The 12209-nt window shown below is 37.6% G+C and overlaps 1 protein-coding gene across 2 annotated transcripts; it reads right to left on the bottom strand.

Moving 5' to 3' along the window:
- Positions 1-1580: 1580 nt before the first annotated feature.
- Positions 1581-8202, bottom strand: LOC147859691 (transcription factor MYB3R-1-like). Of its 2 annotated transcripts, none has more exons than XM_087324367.1 (11): positions 7517-8202; positions 7262-7316; positions 7013-7070; positions 5878-5972; positions 5683-5786; positions 5443-5571; positions 3461-5072; positions 3158-3354; positions 2636-2726; positions 2257-2502; positions 1581-2103 (listed from the first exon to the last, which is right to left on the bottom strand). In XM_087324367.1, the coding sequence occupies exons 1-11, from the start codon at positions 7636-7638 to the stop codon at positions 1984-1986; spliced, it is 2829 nt and encodes a 942-aa protein (XP_087180493.1). In that variant the 5' UTR covers positions 7639-8202; the 3' UTR covers positions 1581-1983. The 2 variants fall into 2 exon arrangements, with proteins under 2 accessions (XP_087180493.1, XP_087180494.1); XM_087324368.1 differs by having other exon boundaries at positions 2257-2499; positions 7517-8201.
- Between the last annotated feature and the right edge of the window lie 4007 nt (positions 8203-12209).

The raw sequence follows: 12209 nt of genomic DNA, 5'->3' as shown, positions 1-12209 counted from the left end.
CTAGTGAATCTAATTAACTAAAGAATGAGGAATGTAGGATTAAGGTTTTTATAATTATGTTTCCATGTCAAAATAGGCATGAGAGAGTTCTTGGAGCATTGTGACAAGTCTACTGAACCTTTGCGTATGCCAACCATTCTCGAAATGGGAGCTTGGCAATCGAAGCTTTTCGAGACACTTGATCGAGATATTGATAATATGGTACTTGATGACAATGTTGATGCACTCACAACTTCTTTAGAAAATGACTTTGATAGAGAACTTGACAAATATAGCCTTGTCATTGACCACAATCACTACGAAAACATTGAGTTTTAGATAAAGTTATTTAATGGAAAGTATATTCTCATGTTTCATGCCTATCCCACCAATGTTCTCTTGAAATATGTTTGAATTCTAATTATTTGTTTGAATTGTTCTTCCAACTCTCACAGATTACTTTATATTGAAAAGATAACTTTGGAATTTTTGGATGAACAAATCATTGAAAATGTAACACCATATCAAATTTCCTTTTTCTCTTGAAATGAAGTGTAACACCATCCAATATGCCTCTCATTTCTATACTTCCAATTACAAAAATATTTCCCCAAATGTAAAGGTATTGGAAGAATAGCAGATTCTTAGCAAAGAAAGAGACATATACAATCTAAATATGCATGTCAAAATTTGAAATTATTACCAAACAAATAATTGACTATTACACTTGTAAAGGTCATGTATGTGATTATACATTAGAGCTCACATTATCTCCCCTGATTTGTTTGGATACTTCATTGTGTCAAAGATCACAACAGCTTGAAAAACAATGTATGAATGAATAAATATATGAACAAAGAGTATGTAAACAATGCATGAATGTACATAAACAAAACAACAAATACAACCAAAGAGTATGAAAACAACGTAGGAATGCACACAAATAGAACAAATCTATGAACAAAGAGTATGTAATTAATGTATGAATGTAAATGGATAGAACAAATCTATGAATGATTAAAACCATGAAATTAATGCATGAATGTACATAGGAAATGCAAAAAGTTTGAATATATATAGGCCGAGTAAGTCTATGAGCAAAGAGTATGGAAATTAATGTATGAATATACATAGATAGTACAAATCTATGAATGACTAAAACCATCAAATAGATAAGCTCCAGAATCAGTTTGACAAATAGATAACCCTAAAGCTACAGAGCAGTTTGACAAGATCAAGAAATTAGGGAGCTCTTCAAAACTAGTCAGCTTCTACTTTGTATGTCTCTTTGTCTCTTTCTAAAAGGTACTAGAAACCTTAATGATAAGGAGTCAGGACATAAACATTTCCTTTCCTTCCATCTCTCCCATACATTCAAACATCAATATAACAGTCACCCATTCAACTTCATAGATGAATCTTATTTTTATAAATTTGTAAATCTTTCCGTTGCAATAGAGAGGACATTATAACACGCCAAAATATTATTTCACAATCTTGTTAAGGCAATCGATCTTTACACTCATTCGGATATTGTCCAGCTCATGCTTTTCATAGATAGGAGCCAGGATGTTTAGTATACTGACATGAACGAGTCATGATGAGAAGAAAATTTATTTATCACTCATTGGCATGGTCTGAAAAGTAGATTTTGAAGTGTCCACAATAGATCAATGGTCGAAGTACAAATGTAATGTTTCGCCCAAGAGGTTCACGAGAGAGAGAACCTTCATGGGAAAGTTGCACTAGAAGCAAAGCCAAACAAATGAACTGATGAGAAATAAATGGTGGAAAGCTGTATTGGTAGAGATTGGACTACGGTATATATAGTTCACTGATATTGTACATATAGCACACTGTGAGCCTCAATGGTCAGCTCGATTATTTAACTCTCCAATCAGTAAGATAGGTAGCGACTCTCCATCAACCCATCAGTAAGCGAATCAATTGCAAATCAGAAATCATTGGTTGGAATGCCACAATAGGCAGCATCATCAATCACTATTATCGGCATTCACGAAGCAGATATAAAGATGGACTTGGAAGATCGGCTGAGTTTGCATAGATCAACTGTGTCGTCTCCCCATGATTTGGGGTCAAATATGCTGCCGGGGAGCAGTCCACCTGAAGGCAAGCAAGCACCATCAAGATGAACGTCAGAAAAGAGGGATCCCAATAACATAATTCATCGTCCAATGTTCATCAGCCCATTGTATGAGCCTAATATGAAAAGACATTGGATCAGAAGGAGAGAATGCATTATGTTTTTAGACATACCAACAGAGAACTAGGTGAGCAAACAGACCCATCCACCATCTGTCTATCCACTGCAATCATGTTCTCCTTCTCGTTGGCTGCTGGCTTGTTGAGCAGAGACTGTACCAATTCTTTGGCTTTACCATCACATGACGACAAGATTTGCTCAGCCTCCATAAAGGCAGAGGCGGTATGCTGGCTTAGTTGTTCCATCAGACTCAGAGCATCTGCCCCATAATCTTCACGATACAACACCGAGGTATCCTGCTGCCCAAATAAGAACAATCAATTTTAATGCGTACTAGACAAGGCCACAATCATTTTACAGTAGTGATTGAGTATAAAAATATTGCCTCATACCAGAAGTAAACAGAAAGAGGAAGGTACTTTATTTTTTTACCTCTAGCACTGAATATGTTCTTGCTTCCTGGGCAGAGAGGGGCCCAGAACAGACTGGCGATTTCCAGCCGACCAAAGGTGAACATAATGACCTGGAGAGATGTAAAAGCTTTAGTACTGTAGGTTCCATTCTAATGCAGACATCCAGTTCAACACACTAAGGCAGGAAGAACCAATAAAAAGTTACTAGAATGTAAACTAAGAAGTAAGACGCTCTAATTCCTGGAATGCAATCAAAAAAGTTAAGTTAATGGACCTTGATATTACAGAGATGTACAGAAGAGTTGGCCTAATGATGCCATTCATGATGCACAGCATGAGAATGGTCTTAATATTTCTTAATATTCGCATACCAAGAGACCCAATTCACATCAAACAATCTCAGTTGATAAGTAAAAGTAAATAGAAATGAGCATATCTGTATATATATATATATATATCCACACTTCACAATTCTATTAAACAGTTCCTGAATGAGTACGAGAAAACATAAGAATAAGTTGGCAAAATCTAGAATGCATACATGTTGAGACTATCCCATTCTGCCATGGAATTTATCAAATCCTGACTTGAACCTGAAACCGGAACTATGTTTCCCGATTTAGGCATCAGCACTTTCAATCCAAGCTTCTTCTCACAAGATTTTAGTAGTGGAGACCGTGAAGAAATCTTGCCAGTTGGTGTATATGATAACATATTTGATTCCAGATGTCCATCAAACTGCAAATTAGAAAAACAAAAGTAATCTCTCTCAACATTTATTTATATATACATTATGTATTTCTCTGAATATATCTGTGTGCATCAGATTACAGTTGAAAAATACCTTAACTTCTTTTCCTAATAAATAGTGGTTTCTGATGCCTTGGTTGGTTCCATGCGAAATAATTTTAAAGCTTTGACCTACATATCTAGGTGAGCCTTCCATGCACTCTGGTTCGTGGAGCGAACTCTCAGCTTTTACTCGAATAGATCCTCTCTTCATGTTCGACCTCGAATGAAGTGGACCTTTATATTTCAAGCAATACGGTGGTGAAACATGCATAGACCTTTCTCCTGCTGGCTTGGAATCAGACAGTTCAATTTGCTCATGGCAACATTGTAAAGCATTTTGGGGAGTTACTGCAGATGTGGTGGCAACAGGAGCATTGTCTCTCTCATTGGATCTAGCCTCATGGACCGGAGTGAGCAGCTCTCGCTGGCGCTTCCTCAGTATTGAAGGTGTGCCACCAAAGCTTCGTGCTGCAATTCTCAGGACAGCTTGTGGGCTGTCTTCTGACAATGGCGATGACACCCACGGATAATTTGATGGGGTGGAGCAACTCACCGTGGAAAAGAACATTTCACGCACACCAAGGGGACTATAGGCTTGCTGGACATAATTTGAAGTCATCACATCATAGTTGGTGAATGGCATTTCCAGGTTTGTGAACTTAGGAGGTTCATAGAAGAGAGACTCTGCCTCTATACAGGGTGTCTCAGAACTTGGTTCTTCATGTTCATCCTGCCATTGAACCATTTCAATGCCTTCTAGTTCTTGCTCAAGAATAGCTTCTCCATAGCAACCAGGAAGCCCAACCATGGTGTCTCTCAAGTCTAGCACTTCTTTGCCAAAATGTTTTTTCTGATCAATGTCTTCAAGGATAGGGATGTCAGACAGCTGAAGGCAATCAGCTGCATAAGCAGGAAGATTTGTTCTGCGGCAGTCTGCACTCATCTTGATCAACAGATTTTGCTTTCTCTCAGGCTTCAGAGGACTTTGAGAAGAACTAGACAAATGGGAAGAGGAATTAACTGGGGAGTATGCCTGGACAGCTAAGATGGATGGATTGGTTGGAGATCCATGGTGCACAGAAGAATCCAAAGGAGAAAAACCATTTGCCACTCCTACAGCTTCTTGTGCAGAAACATCTATCTCCATTGGGTTAATGCACACTTCTTGTGACTGCTGTACCTGAGGGCATGATGCTCCAAGGCTGTAGCGGCCATCATTCTGTTGGCATTTCTCCAGGCTCGGTGTCTGTGAGCATTGATGTACTTGTGCAAGCTGGCAAGGCTGCCCATGGATCTCTTCATATTGAGCAGTGAGCTGCATTTCAGATCCTCTACGCTGAGGACGAAAGTGTCTGCGATCACTTTTGATGGGCATGCTCTCATCACACATTTTAAATTCCTCCATTCGTTCACTTTTGGGATACTTATAGCCATGCAAGGAGCTTTCTAACTGAGTACAAGGAGAATTGGTTTGTCGTTTGGCCAGTTCTATTTCAGGGCTAACTGATGTGAGCATCTCCATTATTGACCCATTATCAGCACCCTTCATCATACACTCTGAAATGTTGGGTTCTAACGATTGCCTGGAGGCACTTGCAATAAAGAAAGAATCAAGCTTTTTCTTGATAGAGCTGTTCCAGTGGTTCTTTATAGCATTGTCCGTCCTGAGAAAATAGTCAAACAGTTGACTCAGAATTATTTCCATACTAAGAATCATTTATTAATGATACGCACAGATAGAAATAGCATTGTATCAACTACATACAAAGGATTGTATATATAATCATTATGCTATCATATATGTAAGATTTGAAGGTAATGTCCTGTGGAGAAATTGGCTCTTTTTGTCCTCAAAAGAAATATTCTATTTCCAGCAACGATGCGGTGGCGAAGTTTTATATATATGCTGTGTTATGGCATACCTCTCTCTCTCTCTCTCTCTCTCTCTCTCTCTCTCTCCAATGCACCTACTGAATGCCTAACCATAAATACAGGAGAGTAGGATAGCAGATGGGACAAGGGAAGAATCATCACCTTCCAGGTAGAAACTTTGCAATCTCAGCCCATTTATTACCATATATTTCATGAGCCTGAACGAGGGCCAATTCTTCTTGCTGAGTCCAAGCCTCCTTTTTAATATTTGGATTGAGATGATTATGCCATCTATTTCAACCAAGTTGCAATAATGAGATTTATTTTTGAATCTCGTCAGTCTTAATTCAAAACAAACTAGAAATTGCATTTAAACATCTCAGCAGAATGGTGGAACAAAACCTTTCTCTACATTGTTTTCCAATTCGACCAGGTAAGGATTGTGCAATAACTGACCATTTCTTTGCCCCATATTTATGAACAAGCTCCACAATTTTATCATCCTCCTGGTGAACAAAGTTGAACATGATTTCCAACAAAAATTAACACGGAACAAAGACCTATTGTACAATTATGCAAAACAGATTTTAGAGCAACCTCTTTTGTCCATGGTCCCTTCACAAGATCAGGGTTCAAAACTTTTTGCCAGCGATGCAAGCATTGAACATCTGTTCGATCTGTAAAATACTCCGCTGCAAACAGTTCGACACAATGGTTGGACCTTTTACTAAGAATATAAAAATGAATATACTCCAAAGGCAACACATGCAGCCCACAAATCATTCCGAAAATTGAGCATATATCATGGGTGAATTCCCTGTCTTTGTAACAAATAATAAGATACACTGTCTCTCTCTTTGACAACATCATTACGGAAGCTTTACCTAAGGATTAAAAAGTAGATAATTCAGAAATATGATCCTCAAAATCAGATAAGATACCTACCAAAAGAGTATAATCAATTCTGAAAGCCAGAAACACAAACGATTTCAGTAAAGAAGCATAGATCTCAAAACCTACAAACTTATTTCCTGTAAATGGCATACTTCTAACTTCCAGAGTTTTAATTCTGCAATGTGGCAAACATTTAGAGAACACTGCAATTTAACATATGTTTTTGGCTAATATGAAAATCAGAGATCTATCATGTATTGTGGGAATAAATGTTTTAGTGCCACAAAGGAAACCTTCCAACAAAGGTTTCGCCAATATTATTCATCAACATATTAGCCTGAAAGACCCATCAGCCATGCAGATTCACAAAAGATAATGGATGCAGAAAACATCCTACCAACAAAGGTGTGGCCAATATTAATCAACAAATTAGCTTTAAAGATACTTCAGGCATGCACATTCACCAAAAACTAATGGATGCATATGTGGCTCCAGACATATAATTTTATCATTCGATAGGATCAAATTAAGCCAAACCCACAACTTCAAAAACTATTGGAGCAAAATTTATGTGGAGTGCATGGATTTAGGTGCTTAACGAAGTGAAATTGCTTGCCTTAAATCCTTTGGTAATTGTATTCAAAAAATAAGACATTATTGTTTAACCTTTAACTAAAGTATAGGTATGAAACTACAAAAGGATTTTCCTGAGGATCTCATTATAACTCAGAAACATGGGATGTGCGCACATATGAACACATACATGCATCCTTGTCATTTCATATTTTCTCAGACATATAATTAGAGTTGCAATAAAATCCATGAGCTGTGTGTTTACCTATCTTCTTCCAATTCTTTCCGTTATAGCATTGCACTGCCCTCCGAAGGGTTTCATCCTGGACATTGAATAAAAATGCTTTCAGATCCAACAAAAACCACAGATATACCGTTTTCTGTACTCTTTTTATACTATGATATACATTTCTCCTATATTTCTCCAAAAACAACAGATAACGTATGTACATTAGGAATTACTGCACATCCTTATAGTGTTTAGGAAACGTTGAACGTGGTAATGAAGGATTACCTCCTCAGGCGTCCATCCACCTTTAGCAGATTTTCGAGTAGGTCCCCCAGTGCGCCTGTGCATAACAACTTATTGTGAGATTTTGTCTAATTCTGATAGATCAAATCATAGAAGACAACATACAAATGTCACATGTTATGATGAACAATTGCCAACATTAAAGCAAATACAATTTCACATGTTAAGTCTCATAAACATATACTGAAAAGGATGTGGGAAGAAACTGCATATGTGTGTGTGCAGGTATATATATACCCTTGGACTGGAGGCAGGCTATGAACACCACCATTGTCACTACATTCGGATATGGATGAACAAGAAGGTGCAGGCGTCTTCTCTTCAGATGCAGCATTCCTCTTTAGTTTGGTCTCTGACATCTTCCTGAGGAACAGATATCCTGCATACCCTGCTGGCTTGCGAAATTCATGAAAGCCAAAACATGATCACAAACCCCCCTTCAAGAATGTTGATATATCCTAGCATGGGTTCCAGGTCCTTTCTGGAAGGATAAGCAGAGCTTGCCTCTGAGAAGTTTCCTGCAATTTTAGGTTTTGGGGGATAAGGTAGATCCAAATTTGGCAGGATTAGGGCTTGAGACGCAGAGATCGAGTGATTGCGGGGTCTTCGAAGAACAACAGATCTCCGGTGAAATCCTGTGATTCTGAAAAAGAAGAAGAAGAAGAGGGAGAAGAGGGAGAAGAGGGAGAAGAGATGGACGGATCCTGGAGCGATGGGGGGGAATTGAACCTGCCTTAGTGAATTTCCGTATGCTGAAGAAACGCAGGGAGGAAGAAGAAGAAGAAGAGGAAGAGGAAGAGGAAGAGGAAGAGGATTGAGAGATCTAAGAACGCCGCACCATCTCTGGTCTGGTTCTGCTCTGTTCTTCTTCTTCTTCTTCTTCTTCTTCTTCTTCTTCGTCTTCTTCTTCTTCTTCTTCTTCACTTTTTTTCAAACCTCAAACGGCCCCCTGTTCTACCGCCCCCTTCTGTCCTGACCGCCTACTGCCGGTCGCGTGCCCCGGCTTCCACAGCCCAGTCACCGGTAACATCCGGTGCGTTCTATTTTATCCCCGCCTCCCAATGTTAGGTGCCATTCACATCAAAACAAAACAAACCACACCACAACACAATTCCTTCCTTCCTTCATGATATTCATTCATTCACACATGCCTCCTCTCTCTCGACCCACCTCTCTATTTGTATTTGTTCTGCCGGCCATATACATAGTTTCCAGTCGCCCATGTTTACTTTCTACCCTAATGTGCCCCCATTTCCTAAAGCTCGTGCTTTGTTAACATTGTGTACAATTCGCGAATTCCGTGGACGGGGCTCGGTTCGGCTTGGTTGGCTTACCATGAATTTGAACTCTAACGTGCCAAATACTCACTCCATCAGTGTAGAAGAGAGAGCGCTTTATCCCACCATTTTTCTATCATTGTTATTATGTATTCGCCTCTAATCTTGCAACCACATTAATTTGATTGATTGACCAGGGGAATTTTGCACCTCATAAACAATGCTAATTAGATTAGGTTGTAGTCGATTTCTAACATAACGTTGTTGGGTCGAAAACAGAAACAATCATGAAACGCTCTTCACCATTATAAATTGTGCATGATAATAATAGATAAATAAGTAAAAACATCGTGTGCAATTTGGAATTTGGTAATTGTCTTTCTTAACATGCGAATGCACAATGATGTATTTTCGTCAACTCGGGCTTATTTGTAGGTTCAACCACATCCAATCATCAAGGGTAGGGTTAGAATCACGATGGAAGAAACTTTAAGTAGTCAAGAAGAAGATATGATTGCCGAGAAAGAAATTACAAGAAGTCAAGGATCTCTTCAAGATCATGCATCGCTTACATGTTTAAGATTGTGTGTGATATATCATACGCAATTTGAATGTGTTGAATGTATTTTTTGAATGCAAATAGCACATCCACTTACATGGTTCAACAACAATGGTTTGATGCTTACATATAAAAGATTATGTGTTGGGCAAACTGACATGTGGGTGCAATGGGATATTGATTGAATCGACTAGCAATTGTATGAATCCAACTATCTTTTGACTTTGATTTGGCAAACATATCACCTCTATATTTTGAAGATAATAGGCAATGTTCTTAAAGAATACATAATGTGGACATGAGTGTGTCAAGGTGTCAATGCTCAACAAGAAACATCCCTAACTTGTTGAGAATATTACCGATATTTTTGTCATTCATCTCAATATATGGAATCCATACACGTGCCCAAACAGATATTTTCATTCTCACAATTTATAGTTTTGAAAACATTATTAGATCCTTACATTTACAAATTAAATCTTTCACGATAATGAAACATCGCCATTATCTCATTAACATAACAAAAGTTTATGCAAATCTCTCATGCTCTCAAGGTTGGCCATGAAAACATGTGAACATTATTTTCATGTCCTTTATGATTTTTTTTACGGATGACCATGATCTCATGAACATAACAAAAGTCTATGCAAATCTTTCATACTCTCAAGGTTCGCCATAAAGACATGTGAACCTTATTTCACTTTATAAATTTTTTGTCCCCACAAATTTGTGTTTTCTTGTTGAAAAGAAAAGAAAAAAAGCATTTAGGGCATTAAAGGCTTTGTATTGTCTGAACAAATCTAGGTAATTTCCAATGTCTCTTAAGTCTTAACCCATTTAAATGTGTTATTGTAGTCAAAAGTGGGAAATTACTATGACATCTATTGTCAAAAGTGGGAAATTACAAGGACATCTAGTGTCAATGGAAGGAGTAACCACTGATGAAGACAAGGTTACGTTTGATAATGAAGTTTAGGCATCCAAAGCAATTGACAGGATGGGCATTGCCCTCTTCCATGTCAACTTAGTCATGAGAAGAAATTTGCTCCAAAAAGTATGTCATTTTTTGTAATTAAAATATTTTTGCCATAAATGAGGACTAAATTGGATAATTAGAACATTTATTCCTGATAAATAGCATAAGGCAATTCTCTAAGAAGCATGTGGAGAAACATCAAGTGCTCCCTTTTCAAGAGACCTGATGGGGAGAAAGAATATTGTGTGCCTCTATGGGAGCCCCAAACATTAAACAATTGCCATGTACATGCCAAAGGAAGGACAATTAAGCAAGCTTAGTAGGATGGGAAGACCATCAATTTCTCCCACAATCCCTTTCAAAAATGAAGATTGAATTTTGTTGAACCAATAGGAGCAAATTGAGGATCATTGATCAAGGATTGTGTTACATGGGCGATAGAGTTTTGGGGTTCACACATCCTCAAAATATAGATGCCTAGACTAGGCAAGTGTAGATGGAGCTCATATCGTATACATGTCGTATGTAGAGGCAATTGCCTACGTATAAGCACTTATAAGAATTCTATAAATTATTGGTCATATGTTGGTCTTTGATGGGAGATTGATGTAAGTAAATGCACAATCAATTGGGTCAACCTAGCACAAACACTCCAAGAGTAAGCATATATATGAGAAGCATGAACCTTCGACGGGCTATTTGTCTTCTTTGGGTTGTGCAACGTACTTCTAGATAAAAGCTTTTTGTGGAGGGAGACAGAGAGCGCTTATATTTAAGCAATCTCTATTTGATTGTCTCCAACTTAGAGACATCACACTGCAAATTTACAATCTTTACTTTTAGTGCTTTTAAGCTTTTTTGTGTCTAATCGACACTTGTATATTTTTCTTTATTCTTTGTGGGTTTTCACCTCACTTTGAGGTTTCCCACTAGTAATAAAAGTGTTACTAAAAAAAGAGGGATTTTACATACAATTAATATACTTGTGTGCTTTTACCAAAAGATATTATATACTTATAGATAGATAGATAGATAAATTTTTTTAGCGTCTATAGAGAGGCCAATATTGACCCATAGGACCATTTTTTTAGCGTCAAGAGAGAGAGAGAGAGAGAGAGAGACACACACACACACACACACACACACGAAAAGAGTTGGGAAAGAATGTATCAAGGCGGAGTTTGGTTTGGTCTCATCTATCATGTTGCAAAAAGGAAAACTATTGAGCCATACACATTGAAAGATACCCGCCTTTGACCAATAATCCATGTTCTTCTAAAATTTCCTTAAGATGGGAATGTGATGGGTTCCTTTAGAGGAAAACGCATAAGTCCATAGCCCATTCATGACCCATTTGTGATTTATCAATGACTTATCCATGACGCACATGATGGCCATGCTAAGGTATATCCACAACGAATGCAACATACGCCCACAAATCCATGCATGAGATATCCTTGACACCCATGACATATAGATGACCATCTTTATCATTCAATTTTATATCCAACATGCACTCTCTTAATCATACCATTAAATTTTAGCAATTAACGAGTGTCATTTTGTCCATTTCATTTATTTCTTAGCCAAATAGTATTTTAGGCAATGAGGAAAAACCTAGGTTTTTTGTTTCATATTTTGGCAACCAAAGCTTGCATTTCTATCATTTTGTCTTAATTATTAGGAAGAACATGTGTTCAGTAGTAACACAAGGCCCAATTCATGCTTTGTTTTATTTTAATTTTCTTGTTGCTAGCAGACAAAGACAATTGTGTTCAAGTGCTAAATTCAAGTTTGTTTTCAATTATTAAAGACAAGTTGGGCGCTCAAATGTAAGGACTAACTCAAGTCATTTGTTTTGGAAAAGAAAATATGTTTGGAGCTGAGCACAATATATGAATTCATGCCTTTCCCCTTTTAATAATTGTCGTGGCAAAAGAAGGCAAGGAAACTCAAGTTTTTTCTTGCATTTGATGATCGAGTGCAATGTTGGAATGCATGTTCTATCACTTCTTCTTAACAAAATAAAAGGTTGAGTTCAATGACCAAATGCAAAGTTCAACTTCATGTTTTTGTTGTGCATTTTACAAGAAAGAACATTGTTGCATTGAGGAGAAG

This window comes from Azolla caroliniana, unplaced genomic scaffold (genome assembly GCF_043228905.1).
Source record: "Azolla caroliniana isolate FFs.n. ecotype wild unplaced genomic scaffold, voAzoCaro1.0.p SCAF_9, whole genome shotgun sequence".
NCBI classification, from domain to species: Eukaryota; Viridiplantae; Streptophyta; class Polypodiopsida; order Salviniales; family Salviniaceae; genus Azolla; species Azolla caroliniana.
The sequence above is the reverse complement of the archived record's forward strand: the minus strand, read 5'-3'. Positions and strand labels throughout refer to the sequence as shown.

Excerpts from the sequence above, each read along its gene's own strand:
- LOC147859691 (XM_087324367.1), bottom strand. The coding sequence starts at position 7,638 with ATGTCAGAGACCAAACTAAAGAGGAATGCTGCATCTGAAGAGAAGACG. Across the intron at positions 2,503-2,635 it reads GAACATATTCAGTGCTAGAG|CAGGATACCTCGGTGTTGTA; the intron begins GTAAAAAAATAA and ends TTATTTGGGCAG. Across the intron at positions 2,104-2,256 it reads GCTCACCTAGTTCTCTGTTG|GTGGACTGCTCCCCGGCAGC; the intron begins GTATGTCTAAAA and ends GCTTGCCTTCAG.